The sequence below is a fragment of the Sardina pilchardus genome, chromosome 4, assembly GCF_963854185.1.
Source record: "Sardina pilchardus chromosome 4, fSarPil1.1, whole genome shotgun sequence".
Taxonomy (NCBI): Eukaryota; Metazoa; Chordata; class Actinopteri; order Clupeiformes; family Clupeidae; genus Sardina; species Sardina pilchardus.
In genome coordinates, this window is record NC_084997.1 from 22,239,427 (window position 1) to 22,262,452 (window position 23,026).

A 23,026-nucleotide genomic window follows, 5' to 3' on the forward strand; every position below is an offset into this window, starting at 1 on the left:
TATGCAATCAGGTATACCTAATGCGGCTGATTGGAGCTTACCAGAGAGTGAGCAAGCACTTGGTTCCTAATGGAAATGGCGCCGAGCGCTCCTGCTCATACACTGCGCCATGGAGCTGAGGACCACGGTGCCGGAGAACATTGCACGCCGATAGATCAATTACCGTGGGATTTGAGACAAACAAAAAACACAAGAAAACATTTTCCGTATCTCTGACTAAAATAGGTGCTTTTTTTCTTTCTTTCTTTCTTTCTCTCTCTCTCCCTCTCTCTCTTTCTTCTGATACCCAAACCAAAAGGTCAGTCCACTATGCTGCAATCAAAGAAAGGGTTTTATAAGATGGATATCTCAATTGACTTTACAAAAAAAGAGCCTTTCATATCAGCACTACACAGAGAACTTAGTAAATATGCTTTCTGAAGGAGGTGATTTGCCCATGGCAGGGATGTCCACAGTGAGGAAAGGGAGGAAAGGCACCTTGTACCCACAGTCTGCTCTGACTACAGATCAGTTTATGAGCCAGCAAGAACCGCCGAGAACACTGAGGACAGCCAGCCAGCACCACAGACAATGACTCTCTATAAGCACAGTGTAGTTGTGGACGTGGACGTACTGTAGTGAAGTGGCTTTGACATCAGAGAAAAATGTGGCCATTACATGATAGATCAGAATAACTTGTGCCATAACCATGGAGCAATTTGTCACGAGGCCATGGCTGCTGCACGCTTATATCTGTTTTTAATAGAATTGCCATATGAAATACGGACACTTGAAAGGAACTGCTGGAGCAACACAATTAGCTAGCAGCAGGCAAATTATGTTCAGCAGATTGCGTGATACAGCACTCTGTACTGTACACCTACTGTACCAGTTCTCCTCATGCTCGACTCCAGTTCACATGACAGTGCTGCGTGTGGCATTAATGATCCTGACATTTTGCCACCTCCTTTTGTGAAAAACACAATGACATTTGGCAGGCGTAATGGCTTCATTATGAGTGCTTTCTTGACTTTTGTTGTAAGTGGGGATGGCTAATAAAAGTCCTCTCTCCCATTCTCTACTTTAATCTGGAAATGTGTTGTACATGAGTGTCAGGTTTGGGGTCAGCTCAAATTATAAGTTCAACTTCAGTAGGCTACGCCAGGCCCCTTAAAAACATATAAACATGGAAAAAATGGTCTCAAAATCTTAAGCAAAAGTCTCTATTGTGGTCTAAATAGTCCACTCTTTGATTTGTGCTCCCGTGGTTGTAAATACAACAACCAAGAACAAACCCAGTAAATATCCAATGCTTGGATATGGAGACAGGTGTCAACACACGGGAGGATGTTTGAATGAGATCACACCGTGAAGCACCCTTTGTTTTACTCTGCATATTATCATTTCCTCTCATTGCTGCCATGTATTCACTTGGCTATGAGGTATTTTGGATAGTGAATGGATTGAGCCAAAAGATGTGTGACAATGATCTATTCAACTCCCTGTCTCGCTGTCACTGACAAGGCCCTTTTAAACTGATGATATCAGCCTAAAGGTGGTTCAATAACTAATTTAACCTCCAACCTCTCGTCAAAGATGATATATCAATCTATGTCTTCAACTCAAAGATTTGTGACATAGGCTAGGTGTTGCCAACAACTTCTGCAATTCCCAAAATGCATCGGGAGACTACCTTTCAAACTCTCCTACAATTAGAGAATGGCTTTTTGAAAGCGCAGCATACAACTGTATGGGCAAGTACAGTGTTTAATGTACAGTTTGAGGGGATTCTCTGGGGAATACTTTACATCAAGTCTGATTTTTTTGGGGGGGAAAATACAAATAATAATAATCTTACAAAATATGTAGTGCACTGCATGTGATATAGGCAGTTATGTCCACGCAGTTGGTTTATGGAGAGTGTGCAGTAATCCATTGGCTGCAGGGTTAGTAATTTTCATTCAACACAGTCCAATAGCAGCTGGAGAGAGAGAGTGAGAGTGAGAGAGAGAGAGAGAGCGAGAGAGAGAAAGAGAGAGAGGGAGACCGTAATCGGTTATAGCAACCTTGTATGATTTTCGGGGAATGCGAAGATTTCATGACAGTGAAACGTTTTTCTCTCAGTTGATTCAAACCTGTCGCGGATTACTACGTGAGGGCTATTTAAAAGCAAGATATGCAGTATGATTACATTCGTTTGGGCATAAAGACGTGATAGGGACATTTTCCCGAGGGCTCCTATTCGCTTCCTGCGAAATTTTCTCTCAATTTCAGCCCGGACCACTGAAAACGAGACTGATGGTGCCTCTTCTCCAGGGGTAAGTTTTGTTTGCTACAGGACTTTACGATTAGGCTATATGTTTGACAAGTGATAAAGGAAATTATTTTTGACTGCGTTAATTTTCTTTGTCTATTCAGACTACTTTTCAAAATACCGAGGCTATTCGCACACTGACAACCTGTTTTGCTGTGACTGATGAAACAGACCAAGCAGAACAATGTCTATGCTGTCCATAGGCGGGTTGACTCATAGACTTAAAATACAGTGCTTATCAAATCTTATCAATCGTTACATAGTAGCTTCTTTGTGCAGTAGCCTATGTGATGCGACCAGTTTGCCTCGTGAGAGAAGGCACATGCTCGTGGACCGGTGAGGCTATCTTGCGGCTGTGCGAAAGCATCTTTTCCTGAATGTCCCGTCTGAGTGAATCATATGTGAACTTGTCTATGATTCTGAAATATAAGAACGCTTAATTGCCGTTAAATGCACCAACAGTGCCGCACAATATAGCCTACATTTATATATGTGACACATAATTTCTACCTTTATAAAAAAATAATTTCAATATTATTCTAGCACATTTAGAAAAAATGTGCAGTTCCCATTTGAATATGATATACCATAGAACTGGATTTAGACTGCCATCGACACATGAAGTCTATGCACCACAAGGTGGTACTATGGACATCTATTATAGCCACCTTCTGGGGCTCATTAGGATTCTCTCACTATAGAGGAAGGTTCATATAGATTACCTCTTGAGCCCTTGTATGAAGACATCAGTACACGTACTGTAAGATATAGGCATCCAGCAAAAATATCCATGCTGCTATGGAAGAAGACTGGGAAAATGCACTGAAGTGAATGAAAGTGACTGCTTATGTCAAGGAGCAGCTTCACTGCCTATCAGTGGGCTTGGTCACTGACTATCTGACCCTGTTCACACGTTCTCAAATGCAACAGATCATCAGAGTGACATTCATGGTCTACTATCACCAGATTTGTTTATCATGATATTACAGCCACATTTCTTCTCCCTCTTAACAAGATATTGTTTACATGAGTCACGCATTTAAAACTGTACTATATTTAGTAGGCCCTGACAACATGTATGGCTTAGAAGTGTGGAACTGCATAGGATGATAGATAGCCTACACAGCAATACCTTCTTGAAAATCACCTGACCATAGGAGAAGTTGGAGGAGAGGAAGGAATGGTACCTATGCTTAGAATGTTCTCCTTTGTGAAAATGGGATTGCACTGGTGGACATGAGGAAACTAATTAAAATGCCTTGGACTCATGGCTCAACTTCTTCATTCTGAAATACTGCTGACCACTTGACACCCTTCTGAGGCAGTGAGGAGAGAATGTATTATCCCTGAAAATTAAATTACCTGCAGCGGTTGATAAATTTTGACATCATTCCATAGAGACCTGCTCTGAAATGGCACCTTTAAATAATAATCTGCTGTTAGACAAGCAAAATGGCTACAGACCATATAAGAAAAGAATGATCTCCTTTTGATGATATGCAGCACACTGATGCAGCAGATGAAAACTGTTTGTTGCCGAATCTGTTTTTACCTGTCCTCCAGCATGCATTCACCTTCTTGCATCTTGAGTCTGATTCTGCACCACTCTCTGGCATGATTTGAAATGCAAAGAAGCCTGGGGTGGATGATTGAACATGTTAGAAGGATATGTTGATGCTTATACTTGATTAAATAGCGTAAGCCTCAAAGGCAGTGCTTTGTTGCTGTGTTACAGTATAAGCACTGTGATGTGTTGTGCTGCCTAATTCACACTATTGTGCCTTTGAGATGGGGCACAAAGGGACCCAGTTATATAAATCAATAGCCACAGATGAGATCTAGCTAATAGCCCTCCTCTTCACTAGCATCTCTGACAGTTTTGTTAATGGTGGAGAACATTAATAAATGACTAGTGACTGATTTCATCTGATGTATGGAGGCCTTTTCTTTCTGTGACATTCTTCTTTTGTGAGCAGATGCTGCAATGTTCAAGACCCAGTTCAATTTGACAGCAAAATTAGACGATGCCTCATTATTGATATGATTGTTCATGTTGCATTGTCTGCCCCTTGAAAACAGTGTTTAATTAATAGCAGAGAAGGAAACTCACAGATAAATATTTGTTTTGACTTTGCGGGGGGGGGGGGGGGGGGGGGGGTGGATGTGTGTGTGTGTTGTTGGGGGTGCTAACCTTGAGTGAATTTCAAACACTGTACTGTACATGAGGAGGTACAGTTGGGCTATGTACAGCAAATAAGAGCAGCCCAATATAAACAAAGGCTGTTGACAAAAATAGCAGCAAAGATCACACTGATGAGGATATTAGACTGGAAAATGTTTTTTTTTTCCCTTCTGAAATGCCTCAGTGTTTGTCATCCTCCACTCTGGGTACGTGCACCCTCCTGAATGCCAAACACGATGCTCCTCTGCAGGGCACGGTGTAAATCATTATTTCAGGCTGCTTGTTCTCTCTCACCCACAGGCTGATCATTTGGGCTGGAATTAAGTCAGGGAAGTAATTGCAGCCGAAAAAGACAGAGAATTACATCTCTTCCCCCCCTGTCAACACAAGGGCAAGGCTCTGTCAAAGACTGCCTGACATGGAGCTCACTGAACTGGCCCGTCTGACCGGGGAACCTGCCGTCTGTCAATCTGATGTTATGAGGCTAAAGTGAGGCGACTGGAGCTCCACTGCACACCCCTCACGCAGCAGGGGACTATGTCGAAGCCAAGGGAAAGCGTATGGCTACCTATTACTCTCTCTCTGCTCGGCGTGATGCGGCATGTCAGCGTGTTCCTCTGGATGGCTGCCTTGGCCCTGAGATTCACTGTCACTCATTGTCAACAAGCACAATTCTCGATCGTCACCACAAACTATGGGAAACTGCGTGGATTAAAGACCCCTTTGCCCAATGAGATCCTGGGCCCGGTGGAACAGTACCTGGGGATCCCATATGCCCTGCCCCCCACGGGGGAAAGGAGATTCCAGGCCCCCGAACCCCCCGCCTCCTGGCCTGCCATACGGAACGCTACTCAGTTCGCTCCCGTTTGTCCGCAGTACCTCGAAGACCGGTTTCTGCTCAGCGACATGCTACCCGTGTGGTTCACTGCCAATTTGGACACGGTGGCCACCTACGTGCAGGACCAGAGCGAGGACTGCTTGTACCTGAACATCTACGTTCCCACAGAGGAAGGTAGGCGGGAATTTTTTTTTAATAATTTTTTCTATTCCTGTGAATGTTGTTGATGAATTAGTCAGCCACTGGTGAAGAGAGCATATTGTTTGTAAATATTTGACGCCCAAGTCATGAAAACATTACAACACTCTGTACCAGGAGTCTGAATTCATTTGCGCTGCCTCGGGTATTTATAGTCCAGCATGAAAACTCTTCAGCAGTCTCTTTTGCTAAAACACAGATCCCACTGCCATCTACTCATTGGAGCATCACCTACACAGTCTGCCAAACGACATAATAGCAATATGATCACCATTTGTAATGATTGATCAGCTACATTTCAGTGTGTCTTTATGCAATAGAAATACTGCCGGACATGATAGTGTGGGGACTGCCAGGTAAAAGCTATCATCTAGAAAACATAAGCAGCTATCATGAAGAACATAGAAACTGGTCTTTTCATTCTCCTGAAACTAGAACAACAGATTGTCTGCAAAAAAAGATCCTTATAGCGATTCCTTCAAATTGTAGTGATATTGACAAAGCAGGACGATTTGGCAGGTATTAAATGTTGATTAAGTAATTAAAAGGCTCCATGACTACCAGAATCGGTATAGCCTTCAGACGCTGTCCTCTGTTCCCCTTATGACGCATGGCTCCAGACTTGGTAACGCTATCTGGTAAGATAGAGTCCATGCTCTCAAAAGCAGGATTACACATCATTCCTCCTCAGAAAACGTCTTACATTCTCACCTCTGATGACAGGCTTGTATGGCAGGCATTCAGTTTGTAGAACTGCTGCGTTGCTGTGTTTTGTACCTCCTTTACATCCAGAAGCCATACAGGATAATGGATTATGATGTTCCTGTATATTCCTGTCCCTGTATATTCAACTAGACGTGGAACGCGATGACTTTTTGTCCAATTACTTTCACTTACACGCTTGTTCCTGCTGAAAATCATGTTGTGGCGCATTAGAGGGTTAGACAACAGCATCCCAGGCATGGGAGGTGTGATGGCACAGAGTATGGACACAGTATTGGGACAGCATGCTCCATTCATCTTTTATTCAAACGTGGTAATGCACCTAAATGTTGCTTTCCAACATGCAAAAATATGCGTGAATAAGACCAGGCTTAAGGAATATTTGTGGATTCTGTGTGTGTGTTCTTTATTTGGAATACATAGGCTATTATGAACTGTCTGTCCTCTGCAATTCGATTTTTAACACAGTTATAACCTGCAGTTGAAATTTCAGCACTTTAGCTGGAGCAACAGATCAAAAAACGTCCCAAGGATATGCCTTCCTGACAATTATTCTGTGTGTGCTCTCAGCCTCTTACAGCACATAGACAGGAGGAGCTAGGTATATTCTCAGTCGTGCCAAAGTTAAAGTAAAGAAAGACTTGCTATCGCTTGCAGCATCATCAGTGCAGTTTTGTCTGATGAGCTCTTAAAGCAATTTAATATCCTTGCAGCTCCTCCTGGAGGTCACCGACGCAATATCTTATAGTATTTTGTAGCCCACCAAAGTCAAATGTAATTCAACCAAGGTTGAATGTAATTGCCTTATGTTACTCCATCAGACAATAGTTGCTTGCCTTTCCTTATCCATAAAAGAAAAAAGATTCAATTGAATATAGACTGCAAAGCCCATATGACTAGAACCCATTTTCAGATGATGTTGTGGGGAAGGAAATCTACCTTATAGCCTGCCAACATTTGACAACCAACAAAGCAAAGGCAGCACACTAGCTGATGTAAACAAGCTAAAGCAAATATGGTAACCCAAGTACATTTGTGCTTCTGAAGTGTCAGTGTTGGCTACTTGCCACAGAGATGAAGTACAGTAGTAGTCTAGCACAATATATGAACACAAAACACACCATACATATGAACTGAGCTCAGCTTGTGTTGGCTTTAGATGGTCAGAAACGTTAGCAGAGATGCCTGCTAACGCACAAAGCGAGGGCTGAGAACCAAAGGGCCGTAAGTGACGTTTCACCAACTTTACAGGAGAGCCAAAACAAATCTAACTGCTTCTATATGTTCACAGTTAAAGACCTTTGATTTTTGTTCAATAACTATATATTTATAAATATTTTACTTTTATAATTTTGTCAGCTAAGAGAGCTCATCAAGAGCTTTCAGGTGATACTGTATATATAACTCAATTTTGACCAAAATGTCAGTTACGTCCCTTTGGTTCTCAGCCCTCGAAAGAAGAGAACGTGATCTATAGTAGGTATGATCACATATAGGAGAACGTGATCTACTGTAGTAATTATCACATAGCGGAGAACGTGATCTACTGTAGTAATCATGATCACATAGAGGAGAACGTGATCTACTGTAGTAATGATCACATAGAGGAGAACGTGATCTACTAGGAATGATCACAAAGAGGATAACGTGATCTAGAGTACATACATGTAGGTGTGATCACATAGAGGAGAACGTGATCTACAGTACAGTAGGTATGATCACAAACAGGAGAACATGATCGTAGGTATGAGCACATTTTCGTTCCCGTCTCTACCATAAGGGACGCCTGAATGCATCTGGAAAATCTGGAAACATTTGGACTTTGAATGGAGAGGGACGGTGCTTTAACAATACTGGAGAGAGCAGTGGTGGGCTTGTGCGATAGGGACAAGAAAATAGGGACAAGAAAAGTCAATCTCAGCATGTCTCCAGTTTGTTTACTTGAGGCTTCAGTTCAGCTCCACAGAGCCACAACAGCATGGGAACATTTGTCCTTATTGGACACAAGAAAGTGCTGTACAACATATATATAGCTGTCTGTTTCTATGTTGCCATAAGATAACGCAAATCATGTGAGATGTAAACCTGAGCTGAAATTGCTACTTTGGCATGCAGGTCTTAACAAGAAGGGTACAAAATGGCATGTTTTGACAAATCAGTCTTAATCAGTGACACTTTAGTTAACATTGACATTAGAAATGTTTTGCATATTCTTATTTTGTTAAAAGATCAACAATCACTACAACAAGACTATGCTAGTCTGCTATATAGTCCAGATGACAGAGTGGGGCTGCCAACTGTTTGAACAGTCTTCACACAACATTGTGCGGCTGAAATATTATTAAATGCAGTCAAGGTATAGTGGCGAGCATAGTAAGTAAATATGAAATGCAGTCAAGGAATAGGCCTAGAAGTTTGTATAGTTTGTATTCTGCCTGAAGAAGGTCTAACGACCGAAAGCTAGCTATCAGTAAAGCTATTTTTCACAAAGACTTGTAGTGTGCGGATTCTTCTCTTAGATACATAGTAAATAATATGAAATGCAGTCTAAGTGTAGTGCACTCAGGACCCACCACTGTAAACCACCTACATGATTGTGATGGGGAAAGCATAGAAAGGTCAATTTAGTTGCACATCTAATCATATGGTTAATATATAATGCTGGTGATTATGAAAATCCTTTTAGCAAACATAGAATTACCAAACATTTACATGCATCCTGTTGTACAGCCTATAATGTGGCTTATGGCTAGTTGATTGGGTTTTTAGCATTATTTGCCAACAGCAATGGTCATTTGGGCATTCCAGCCACTGTGACTTGTTTGTGCGTGTGTTGATTGAATGTGTTGAAGTGAGAAGCAAACAACTTCCAGTGAGCATGCCGTAATTATCGCTGGTCAGATCCTACAGTATCTGTGTGCTTTGAGGTAAGCACAGTTAAACCCTCATATTGCAATACATTAACTAGAAATGCAATTCCAAGGAATTACCAGTGCATGAAAATGCAAAAAAAGGTAGATATGGTTACTAAGGTGTAGCTAGGGTAAACATGGTGGTTGCATCGTTTACAGAGAGTTGATAGTGTGAAGGTAGACAGTTTAAAGCTGAAACATTCCATTCTAACTTAACTAATGATTTCTATTCATGTTAAAATGTTGATAAGCTAACTTAGCTAATGATTTCTAGCAGTTGTGCTAAAAATGCTAATTATGTTAGCAATGCTAACTTTACTAACAATGCTAACCAGGTTGATTAGCTAACTTAACCGATGATTTCTAGCAGTAATGCTAAAAATGCTAACAATGCTAGATTTGCTAACCAGGTTGATTAGCTAACTTAGTTGATGATTTTTTGCAGTTATGCTAAAAATGCTAGCTATGCTAACAAAGCTAACCATGCTAACTAGATAACTTGCTAGTGAGGACTTTTATTTTGAAACATTTGTTGCTAGGGTATCCATGGTGGCCACTATCAGGAAACAAGAAGTTACTGCAGTATAATCATGTTGGTTGCTATGGAAACGGTCATAAACGCTTAATTTTAATGGTTGCTATGTTGGTTGCTAGGTACATGGAGGTTTCATGTAGTTCACTGGAGGCATAGTGGATGATAACTGACAGTTGGAATGGTTGAACAGTTCAATAGTTGAGTAGTTTCAATGGTTAAATGATTTAATAGTGTATTATTGCAGTGAGGACCTTTATTTTGAAACAGTTGTGGACAGAGGAAGTAGTGAAACAGGATCTGTAGTCTTAATGAGATTGTATGCTTAAAGCCTGAGACAGAAGGTGCTTCTCATAGCGTTTACGCGTCCTCTCTCGCTCCTCACTGATCTACATAAAGAATGATGGAGCGGCAACAATGGGATAGTCTAGCCCTTCTTCTATCTTTCTTTATGTAGATCATTGAGGATCGAGGATCGAGGGAGGACATATAAACGCTGCTTGAGAGGGACCCACAGTAAATACTTTAAAAGTTGTATGTAGATAGTCTAATTAATGTTGATAGATAGAATGTTTAATGGATGTTGATAGGCAGATTGTTTAATAGATATTGATTGACAGTTTAATGGGTGGATGAGTGAATGGTCTGAAGAAGATGAATGGATAGAAGGTTGGATGGAATGTGCCTTATATTCTTGTTAAGAGAGACACTGATACAGCTCTCTGAGAGTAGTTGACACAGGTGTAATCAATTTAACTGGCTAGTCTTAAGAGAGCCAGCGTGTACTCTTAAAGCCTGAGACAGAGTAAATAATTTAAAAGTTGAATGTAGATAGTCTAATTAATGTTGATAGACAGAGAGTTTAATGGATGTTGATAGACAGATTGTTTAATAGATGTTGATAGACAGTTTAATGGGTGGATGAGTGAATGGTCTGAAGAAGATGAATGGATAGAATGTTGGATGGAATGTGCCTTATATTCTTGTAGAATGGAGAGACACAGCTCTCTACTGAGAGTAGTGGATACAGATACAGGTGTAATCAATTTAACTGGCTAGTCTTAAGATAGCCAGCCTGAGACAGAGTAGATTGTTTAAAAGTTCAATGTAGAGCGTCTAATTGATGTTGTTGATAGGCAGACTGTTTAGAATGGGTGGATGAGTGAATGGTTTGAAGAAGATGAATGGATATAAAGTTGGATGGAATTAGGAGGACTTATTTTGATACTGTTGTGCGCAGAGGATACAGGGGAACAGAATATGTAGTCTTCAGAGAGGAGCCTGAGAGAAACTGACAGTTGGTGCCCAGGTGGCTGACCAGCTGGGGTAACACTCTAATTGCTGCCGTGATGTCATAATGAGCAATGTTAAGTCTATGGGGGAAATGGTGATAGTTTTTAACTAATAGTTTAAAAAGTATAAAAGTTACAAAGTTGAAAAATATAAAGCACATATGGCATAAGCAAGACCTACGCAACAAAGTTTGAATGAAGTTTCTACGTTAAACGGTTGAAGCTGAATTGCGAGCGTTAGAAGAAGAAGTTTAATAATAATAATAAGAAGAATAGGAAGAACAGTACAGTGCATTTTCATGCACTGTAATTATTCAAGGTTGTAGATGGGCAATATGGTGCACAAAGTCCAGTAGCAACTGTTGCTGAGCTAGTAGTGCAGGATGGAGCTTAGCCAGAGGTCTGCTGTTGGCTAGAGACGGGAACACGCAGCGAGCCGGCAGCTGAACTTCGGCCAGTAACGTTTGCTGTAAAACCCCATGAGTCTGGAGTGGATGAAGTCCATGCAGTTAGTATGGGACGGCGAATACTGCTCAACCCAATGGTAGATGCTCGTTTTCTGTGTACCCTACGGAGCTTGTTAAAGACAAACCTGGTGGAAGGCCATGCCATTAAGCCACTTCAGTGACTGGACCACGAATCCGCGACTTTTGGAGCCTGAGTTTCATCTGTCACTACCAGTTATGTCCGTGGTGTCAGAGAGCAAAACTGCTGGAGGGTGGAGACTGGAGAGGGGAGTGCATTATCAGTTTAGCCAGATCGTCATCTCTCTGCGGGTGTCAGGTCCCCTCAGAGATGAGGCAAGATGGCCAAGAATTGTTGTGAGCAGTTTGAAGTGGTGTCTCTGGCCTGTACTTACAGTATGGCGTGTCAATTGTGATTAGTCTTGCATAAGTCTAAGTCTTGTTCATTGTGGTCGTCCAGTAGCCTAGGTCCTGAAGCTAATGCTGCAGATGATGTCAGCTGTGTGTGAAACGCTAGTTTGCTAACTCGTGCTCGCCATGCAGAAGTGGCAACATCTAAGTTTGCTACTTTTATATAACATTGCAGCCAAAAGTGAAAATACTCAAAGAAAAACAGCAATCTGTTGGCTTAAGCTAGAGGTCAGGTTGATTAATTTAGTGATGGTGATATAGAGAAATATGGACTTGATGAATTTGATGAGGTGTGAAGGAAATTTATATCTGAGCTCAACTGAGCCCCCCACCTCCTTCCATGCTCCTGAAGCAATTTGTTGATCATCTGGAAATGTTTGTGGTTTGCTCTGAGCCACTAATGATAGTTGCAAACCAGTCATAATATGGTAACTACAGCAAACTAAATGTGAACGATTCCTCACAGCAAAATTCTGGCAAGCAGGCTACACTGTGAATAGGCCCTGTTGTGACAAAGCCTGTATTTATTGGCAATGCCAAGAGGGACGCATTGTTTTCAAGGCTCCAGTAAAGCTTTCATGAAATTGACAACACTTTGAGTAGCCTACATTGTCACAAGATCTGGGTCAGTTCATCACAAACGAAAACATTTAAGACAATGTAGTCGATGCTTTACCATCTGACGTGATTGGCTGGAGCTTTGCCAGGAAGTGCTCTCTGTCACTGGCATCAGCTATGACATCGGCCCACCGAGTTCTGTCATTCACGTCTGGGCCTTCAGTGAGGTCGGACACGTCTGTACAGTGACTGGTCCCCTTGCTTGGTAAAGGCTGCATAATCAGTTAGACCAGAGACTAGAGCTACAGTAGGCATCTTGTTTGTAACCATGTCCCCAGTCTCCAGTGGGATCCTTATCCATTTGCGTTGAGTAGACTTCTTTTATATTTTAATTATTTCAAAAGACGGCCAATTTTGCACTTTGCATATTGAGATATAAACTCATGCCTTTAGCTGTTGTCATATTATGGTCTATCTATGCTACCAGTCATCCACCTCTGCAGTGGCATTTTACTTATTTGGCCATTCACAGGGTAATTAGCTGATGATCATATGATTATTCTCTAATGAATTAGTTGATTCAATCACGAAGCTTTGCAGTGAATCATCCCTGTTTGTCACTATTAACTTCTGGAATGAACACGCTGCACTGAAAGTATTTGTAGAGTTGTACAATTTGCTGAAACCTTTTGTGAAATCCCTGAAGTTGCTATCTAACAGGTATGCACTGAAAAGGTACTGTATCTTGTCACACTTCCATTTTGTTCCTGAGCATCATTGTGTGGTTGGGAGCGGAGAGTGGAGATTGCCATGGGGAAGCCACCAAGGCTTTTCTGCAGGTGTGCTCTCTCTCTCTGACTGGCAAAGAGTTAACAGGGAACTATTACTCTGCCAAGCTGTCAAGCTCAAGGGCTGGATAAGCAGGCAAACGTTGAGCTTGATATCACCCTTCTGACAATTGTAAGCAGCAGTAGTGTCCCTGTTCAGTTCCATGCCCGCCTTAAATGTTCCCCTGACCACAGTGCTGAGGTCTGAGGCATGTACGCAGTGAGATTTTGACAGCCCTAATCTACCCACCGGGCGGCCTTCACTGTTACCATTCACACCAGAAACCAAATCCTTTGGGCTGAGTGTGTAGTGTATCATGTTTGAACTAATTATTTCGGTATGTGTGTGATGATGACGACTCTGGGATTGTTACTAGAGACTGCTATTTTGCCAAATCTTTTTTGATGAATTCCCGGCTTAGAGGAAAACTTAATTGTCAAACAACAAGCTCTAGGTCAAGTCAATGCAGATGTATGTGGGAAGAGGGGATGAATGATGTGAGGCTGTGCTGTTTGACTACATAACACATGACTTCAAGCTGTGTTCAAGGAGTCAAGTGTCCGTAGACAAGGATGCCTATGGGAATAAGCATGTAGTACAAATCCCCTGCTTTACATTTTTTCCATTACCCTTTTGTGTGTGTTTTTTTCCCCTTTCATCTTTGCTGGTTGCAACATGTTTCATCCTTTCACAGGTCTCAGATCAGTGACTCCTAATATAGAAGTGGCATTTCGCTAAAACATAAACAATCGTACTCACCGTGCTGGCCTGTTTTTAACAGCTCGGGAATGAGTTTCACACTATACGTCTCAGACTACTTTGCCTCTCACAATCTCGCCAGTCTGCCTAGATCCACTAAATTCTGTCACAGTGGGTTCATTTTTTTCCATGGGACATACCATTAAATCAAACAGTGGGAGTGTTAAGTTAAAATTGTTTTCTCAGGCTGTGGCTTTTTAATACCTCTCAGAAATGTGTAGGGCTGAGGAAGGCTATTTACACTGAAGTCAATTTCCAAGAGGGGGCTTTTTACTCTCCATAACAAACATCACAACAACTGAATCTAGCGAGGCATTAGTTACTTATATATTCTCACAGCAAGTAATAGGCACACCAATGCTGTTTGTGGAGTCATGTTGCTCTCAGGATTCGAGTGTGCACACTACGATTGTTTTCAAGAGTGCAGAGAAACTGTGTAAGCACACTATTTTCACACCCGCAGAATAGGCTCTGTTGAATGAGCACAGCTCCCCCCATTATGTTCATGCAAGCATTAAACGCTGCTCTAAAACCATTTGTAATTTTCATTTAATGTCTGGTTATTTTTTTCGAGCAGACAAAAAGTGCAATTAGCTACTAAAGGTTTGCTTTATCAGGGTCTTTGCAGAGACAGTAAGAGGGGAATTTTCTCATTGTGAATTAATCAGAAAAGAGATGCGTGGCCCAGGGGAAGCAGTCTCTCATATTAAACTGTAAACATCATCCACTGGTGTCCTTGAATATTCAACACTTGGGTGAAATTGTGCCATTCCAGACAGCAAGGTTGAAGTACATTTCCTTTTTAAAAAAAATTGTGTGCACTGAGTGTGTTTGACGTCAGAATGCACTGCCCGCACTTGAAGCTGATTTCAACCCCAACTTCACCCCGTTTTTTTGTCTCCACTTAGTGCATCTTAGGAAGTTCAGGCTTAATCGTATTGAGTGGCCCTTTTTGGATCTTTTTCTTTTTGGGATAAATTAGCATATAGATGAGCGGGGGCTGCCTTGCAACATGTACCAAAGGTTATCAGCAAATGAGTGCAGCAGTGGCATCCAGGTCCGAGAGAGCCTGTGTCCCTTTGAAAAATGAAATGACTTGTTTTAGTTATTTCACAAATATTAGCAGAACCTATGGGTCCTAATGGAAAATGAAATATAGTACCGTAAAATGTACTGTATGTTGGTAAGTCGAGTAAGACGTGTTTTCTTCATTCACAGATATCCATGATGAGAACGGTCTGAAGCCGGTGATGGTGTACATTCATGGTGGATCATATATAGAAGGCACCGGGAACATGATTGATGGCAGCATCCTGGCAAGCTATGGAAATGTCATCGTAGTCACCATCAACTACAGACTTGGAGTTTTAGGTGAGAATTTCCCCTTGATCTTCATCATCCCTCTCTGTCTGGGTGACAGTCTGCTCATTGCCAGTGACAACCTCTCTGTTCTTCTACACCAAACATTAGGGGTGGAAAAAAACTCGTATTCGTTCCAGTAACGTGTACAAAATACTAATGGTTTTGTGAGCATTGTTTTATAAATGCAGTTGAGATACTTCATTCATGTATGTAGACTCAGATGTTTTTAGCATATATTGGCAGTATTTACCTCACTACCTGTGTGTACACCATTTCAATAACCTCAGCAGAAGACTGTTCTTTGAACGCCAGATGAGAGATTTTGTGCTGTTATTTTTAAAGCATGTAGTACATTTGGGAAAACAGACCACAACAACATGGTTTTATGTTCCAGCGGTTTTGCTGAAATGGAAAAGGCAATGGATTTATAAAGGCTGCATTACCTGTAGAATACAAAGCAAGCGTGAAACAGTGGAAATTCAGAAAATCCATAGTGATGTGAAATTTTCAAGGTAAAGTAATCTAGATGCCCAAATCCTCATTTTCTGTGCTTCAGGTAGATCAGAAACAACTGATGCAGTTAGTAAAGCCTTTGTGCAAAGTCTAGGCATTACTATGGTTTTGCCTTCTATTTTCCTCCTATGAATATAAATTGTCTGGGTTAAATTTATATCATTAATATAGTGGTGGTGTTAAAAATCTAACAAAAAAAGCAATACTTGTCTTACTTTTCTTGTGTATAGTCTTTCTCTTTCATGGTTGACATGCTGATTTATTTAAGCTTCCTTTAGATATTTGAAGTTCTCATCTCTTGTGGTCTCTCCTGTCTCTTTTGTGATCTGTCCCCCCCCTGGGCTCTCAGTAAATATCATGTAATAGCTGTGGATGAAAGAAGAAGTGATTGACAATGGGAGAGAGATATTTAAGTGAATGGAGTTGATGAACAAGTGTGGCTCCGGTGCATTTTGCCTATGAGTTAATAGCGGCCCTGGTCTGACCTTTCCCTGCTCCGCACACACAGCCGTGTGGAGAAGTGTGAATGAGGATTCAAGTCTTTTAATCAGAGGAAATCAAATCAAGTTTTTTTTGAGGAAGCAGAAAATATTGAAACAATAAAGCAAATACAAATTATGTAGATTAAAAGGGCAATGGCGCATATTAAAAGAATATTGATAAACTGTTATGTAACCCTCAGCTTTTTGCATTGGTGAGGTTAGGTTTGGAATTGAAAAAAAGAAGAAATTGCCTAGATACATACATATATTTTTTCAACTTTTAGTCAGTTGGCATGGATGAGTCTTTACACTGTGATGTTGATACCCAAGCATCTCTCCCTCTCCAGCATCAGTTATTGATAGGGACAAGGCTGCTATTGGATTCTGCAAGGGTACTCATCCATTTACACATTGATTAGAAAAAGCTGGCATTGGTTGAGTTATCTGCGCACCCTCTGCTCTGAGGCAAGGCTCACTCTTGACAGCTGTAGCCATCTTGAGACGGCAAAGATGCCTCTGAGTATCATTTCGCCTCCACGAAAATAAAACACAAGACAGGGGTCTTAAATCAGCTGTGCTACTCTTTTCCAAGGCCTTGGTGTGTATGGGTCAATGCCTCATTAGGGCACGGGCAAAAACTAGCTGTGTGTTTATGACTCGGGAATAAATTGCATAGTGAAAGTCCTACATCACAGGAGAAGATTTCAATTAACCTTTATCAAAGGCTGGGTTGGAGTCAGGTGATTTATGCACCATAGGTGAAGGTCACTGAGACCTCATTTTATTTGGGTGCTTGGCGCTGCTGGGCTGGAATTATCAATGTGCTCAGGCATGGAAGCCCACTCACTTGATTGGCAAAATTGGTTAGATCAAACAGTCCAATGCAGCAGGGGACCCCTGATATGCACGGTTATGGGTCCGTGTCAATTAGACCTTTGCTGACATTTTTCCTCACCCTTCCCGTAATGTTAAGCAGTCCTAGGCAGGACAGATTTTTCCTCTGACTGACTGCGACGGTGTTCTCTCAAAGGGATTGCTCTTATTTCCTGGACGTCCTTCCCTGCATCTGGTGTGAAATGAAGAGGGATTTCAGTTTAATTGCACGGCAAGATTATCATAGGAAAGCAGAACACTGACTTGCGTTGTCATTGAGATCCCTATCGAGGTGATAATCCTTGGACAGTGACACAATGGCAGCCAACAAATTTCACAGGTTGATTAAAGTGTCATTACAATGCCAAGGAAAACACAGAGCTTAATTTGGCAGGTTATACTTGAAGCATTTAGTAGTCAAATAGGACACTTATGATGAGCTCTCGCTCTCTCTGCATAATACAGTTATTGCAGTTCTGTACACTGTTGATGACGTTTATAATTAGTATGTCTCAAGTACAATTGACATGATACGCTAATAATAACACTTTATTTTTAGCCGTTTTTAGACATTTTCTTTGTATTGATTTTAGAGTTATGCATTGTACCATGTCAGTGTTAGGGCTCTCTTAAATCTCTACTGACTCCTCTACAGAGCTGAAGTTCTTCTCAGCTGAAGAGCTTGTCACTCGGATGATATCGCCAACATATAACTTTGTGTAGGAAAAAAAAGTGTGTTCTCAAGCCTCAACTCTTTCTTTTCCTATTTTCCCTGTGTAGGCTAGTTACTGTTGGAGATTGTGGTTCTATTATTTGTATTTTTGTTCATTCTCAACTCATTTTAGAAGCCCGTACTAGCCCCCCAAATAAATAGACAGATTAAAACAGAACAGATTGAAAGTACAGGTAATGAATTTATTTATAAAGGAATTATACGCATACCAAGTATTAGGGATTATTACCATGTGAACTCAATACCCTTTTAACCAGCAATTTGCAATTTTTGCCATTTTCGATTCATACATGAGTCAGAATGAACATGGCCTCCAGCCTCAGATGGACATGTGATGCTACAGTACAATAGATAGAGCTACGCAGGTACTCCTGTCTCTGGCTGAGAGTGTCTGGCCACATGGGCTGGGAGACATGCTCACACAGTTCTCAAAACATCCACAGTGGTGCTGCATCTCATTCTGTCCTGATATTTTAATACTTGAACTGCACTATGCTACTGTACTAACTATAACTGGGATTTACCAATCAATTTATAATAATCCAATTACTGTAGATTTGTTAGAAAATATGTTATTTGTAAGCCAAATATACCTGTTTTTCAGTCTTCTCAGGTATGGAGATGGGTATATTATTAATGTGCATTTTACAAGAGGACGGGATATAAAGTAAAACGTTGATGACCTTGTTATATGGTTTCACTGTGAGATACAAGACATATCTGTTATGTTTGTGTCTTACAGTGGCTGTTTTATATCAGATGGTGAATAACAGGAAGGTCTTTCTGGTGCATTTACCGAGTCTGTAGAAGGAGAAATGTCACTCGCGATGGATCACTTCCTCTTGTGTAATGGCAAATTCTATTGGATCGCTATCAATGCAAGGACACCCCCATCAGTTAGAATCAGGAGAAAGGCAAACTTTTATGTGTTCGGCTCAGTAAAGGCAAGATGACAGTTATAAGATGAGATGAATGTACTACCTCCAGGGCTTCGTTGCCATGAGATACTGTCACATTAAAATATCACATTTTTTAAATGCTTTTGTCCTGACTCAGACTGAATCATTATTGATGACTGAATCATCACTGTGTCATTATCATCATTTTAAGATGTCTGTATAATTTTTCTATATTTCCTTTAGGCTTTCTTAGCACAGGGGACCAAGCCGCTAAAGGGAACTATGGATTACTTGATCAGATCCAGGCACTCAGATGGATAAAGGAAAACATTCAAGCTTTTAACGGAGACCCAAAGAGGGTGACCATATTTGGATCTGGAGCAGGAGCCTCTTGTGTCAGCCTTCTGACCCTGTCACACTACTCAGAAGGTAGAATGCATTTATAGTACATTACAATCATATTAAACCCATATACAGTATACCCACATATTACACTTTCACACTGCTCAGCAGGTGGAATACATTTATACTACATTACAATCATATTAAACCCATATATACCCACATATTACACTGTCACGCTCAGAAGGTAGAATACATTTCTACTACATTACAATCAATTTAGACCCATATACGCATACTCACATATTATACGTTCACACTGCTCAGAAGGTAGAATACATTTGTACTACATTACAATCAATTTAGACCCATATAAGCATGGCCACATATTTTTTTTTTAAACGGACCATTTTCTGTGTTTGGGCCTTTCATCCACACATAAACAGCTTTTGCATGGCTCTGGTTTTTAGTCTTTAATGTTTGGTCTTTTATTCCATAAACTCATTAGAGTTCCATTACACATACAGGTGTAAAATCATTAAAGTCTGCCTATTTTGAAATGCCTGCTTCTTATTTTCCCATTCTTCTCCCACAGATCTCTTTCAAAAGGCTATTATTCAGAGCGGCACAGCTCTGTCAAGCTGGGCTGTCAACTACCAGCCGGCCAAATACACGCGGATGCTGGCGGAGAAGGTTGGATGCAACATGGCGGACACAGTCGAGCTGGTCGAGTGCCTCCAAAACAAAAACTACAAGGAGCTCGTTGAGCAGAGTGTCACTCCTGCTAAGTATCACATTGCCTTTGGGCCTGTTATTGACGGCGACGTGATCCCAGATGATCCGCAGATCTTAATGGAGCAAGGGGAGTTCTTGAATTACGACATCATGCTGGGAGTGAATCAGGGCGAGGGCTTCAAGTTTGTGGACGGCGTCGTCGACAGCGAGGACGGCGTGCCCGGGAACGAGTTCGATTTCGCCGTGGTGGATTTTGTCGACCACTTGTACGGCTACCCGGACGCCAAATACACTCTGCGGGAGACCATCAAGTTCATGTACACGGACTGGGCCGACAAAGAGAACCCGGAGACGCGCAGGAAAACCCTGGTGGCGCTTTTCACGGACCACCAGTGGGTGGCGCCGGCGGTGGCCACGGCGGACCTGCACGCCCAGTACGGCTCCCCCACCTACTTCTACGCCTTCTACCACCACTGCCAGAGCGACATGAAGCCCAGCTGGGCCGACTCGGCGCACGGAGACGAGGTCCCGTACGTGTTCGGGATCCCCATGATCGGCCCCACCGACCTCTTCAACTGCAACTTCTCCAAGAACGACGTCATGCTGAGTGCCGTGGTAATGACGTATTGGACTAATTTCGCCAAGACTGGGTAAGTGTGCCTTTTGATGCGATTTATGGTATTTTACATCAGCAAAGTTAATGCTTAGTCTGCTTCTTTTTTTTTTTTTTAATACATTTCTAAAACGATTTTAAATTCTTAATGCAATCTTACATTATTCAGATGGTTTTAACAAGAGAAAATGCACTGAGCACTATATACGCCATTGTTGCAATTATAAGAATCTGTTTCTTTCGATTGCAGAGACCCAAATCAGCCTGTGCCCCAGGACACCAAGTTCATCCACACCAAACCGAACCGTTTTGAAGAGGTGGCCTGGTCCAAGTACAACCCCAAGGACCAGCTGTATCTGCACATCGGGCTGAAGCCGCGCGTCCGCGACCACTACCGCGCCACCAAAGTGGCCTTCTGGCTGGAGCTGGTGCCGCATCTGCACAACATCAACGAGCTCTTTCAGTACGTGTCCACCACCACCAAGATCCCTCCGCAGGACACCACGCCGTTCTCCTACACCAAGCGCCTGTCGGGGAAGCTGTGGCCGTCCACCACGCGGCACCCCGCCACCCCCAACACCAACAACAACAAGCAAGTCACCGACCAGCAGACGCCCGACACGGCGGAGGAGACCGGCGTGGTCATCGAGACGCGGCGGGACTACTCGACGGAGCTGAGCGTGACCATCGCCGTGGGCGCCTCGCTGCTCTTCCTCAACATCCTGGCCTTCGCCGCGCTCTACTACAAGAAGGACAAGCACCGGCACGAGTCGAGCCGGCGCCTCAGCCCCCAGCGGAACCTGAGCAACGACATCGCGCACATCCAGAACGAGGAGCTGCTGTCCCTGCAGATGAAGCAGCTGGAGCACGAGCACGAGTGCGAGTCGCTGCAGGCGCACGACACGCTCCGGCTCACCTGCCCGCCCGACTACACGCTCACGCTGCGCCGCTCCCCCGACGACGTGCCGCTAATGACGCCCAAAACCATCACCATGATCCCCAACTCGCTGGCAGCCATGCAGCCCCTGCACCCCTACAGCCCGTTCAACTCGCAAAACAACACCAGCATCCCCCACGGACACTCTACCACCAGAGTATAACTCGCCCCAGCAGACTGTGCCATGCACCAGCTCAGACTATTTCGATCGGAAAATATGTACAGTATATATCTGTGTCTGAGCAAAGAGACACATAAATGTTATTTTGTTACGGATTATACTTATGAATAACAAAAAAAAAGTTGAACTTGACTAACATTAAAATATAAAAAGGTGAATGTAGAACAATTTTAGCATTCGTATCTTATTTTGTGGTGAGACAAGAGCGAGGCTCACTGGACTGAAACCCAATAGAACAGGTTGAGTTTTCTCCAATGTGCTACAGTGTCGAGACCACTATTAGCTGAGTGAGAACACCGGTCTGTGTTCTTTCTCTCAGTGCCATGAGGATGTCAGTGTTTCAATACTTTTGGAACATCAAGCCCAAGTTGTTTACCTCTGATGTGGGAGAAGTTAATCAAGCCGCCTGGTATGTACACTGCATGGCTTTTAGAGTGTTAGATTGCCATGGTTTGGTTTTCATACTTGACACTTCTACTTTTGATAGCAATCCTTAGGAAATGACAAAGTGAAGATGACGATTTCTTTATAAGAATACCTGGGCAATTTTGGCAATCTGTGTGATTCTTTGGGCAGATCACAAGAAAACGATCATTTGTTGTTTGGGGTTTCTGTAGGAGAGAGGATTGTAGACTTGCATCAGCTTAAGATAGTGAACATTATTTTTGCATATAGTCATGTTATGTTTAATATCAGAACAATATATGTGCATAACCCAATAGATGTGATCATTTGTAGAGTAATGATGCAGACAGAATGTAGATAACACACGCTTTACACATTTCAACAACAAAATCAGGTTGTAGTGCAGTGATATCTAATTCTTTTTTTTTTTCTCATGAAGCGATAGTAATGTGATTTCCCAGCCTGGACTGTATAATTTAAATCTTTGTATAAAATATGTATATAATGGTGAGCACAAATGCAAAACAAAAATTAAATGCTTTTAATGTTGCTTTGCATCAAAATGTGATTTAAAAGGGCCTGTGATTTTTGATCTAATTGTCTGTAAATGGCAGTGTCCCCATCCCCACGGAGATCCTTATTATTTTTTATTTGTTCTCTGTACTCATTTGCCATATTGCATGTTTTTGTGATCTTTTTTACGCCATCTGTTTTTCATCCTTTCTCAAAAACACAGTGCTGGTTGATTCCCATTTAAACCACGGGTTGTGTGTGTCGGTAGTTTTGAGGCCACCCAGATGGACCACCTTTTGTTTCATCTGAGGAATCAAAGGGTTAATCACTTGGCTCAACGAAAGACTCATCGTATGCATCTTGAGAAGCATCACATTTTTGTATTGGGAGAAAAAAAAAGAATGTTACTTGATTTAGTCCTTTTTGCCAAACAGTGTTGCTTCAGCAT

General features: G+C 42.0%; 1 protein-coding gene across 1 annotated transcript in view; it reads left to right on the forward strand.

Annotated features, from left to right (window-relative positions):
- Window positions 1-21,865, forward strand: part of nlgn4xb (neuroligin 4 X-linked b) — a 22,628-nt gene extending 763 nt beyond the window's left edge. Inside the window, exons 2-6 of the mRNA XM_062533461.1 lie at window positions 5,155-5,487; window positions 15,209-15,361; window positions 19,096-19,281; window positions 19,790-20,579; window positions 20,793-21,865. Coding sequence (XP_062389445.1) covers window positions 5,155-5,487; window positions 15,209-15,361; window positions 19,096-19,281; window positions 19,790-20,579; window positions 20,793-21,642 — 2,312 coding nt within the window. The 3' untranslated portion in view covers window positions 21,643-21,865. The remainder of the gene's footprint in view (window positions 1-5,154; window positions 5,488-15,208; window positions 15,362-19,095; window positions 19,282-19,789; window positions 20,580-20,792) is intronic.
- Window positions 21,866-23,026: the final 1,161 nt, after the last annotated feature.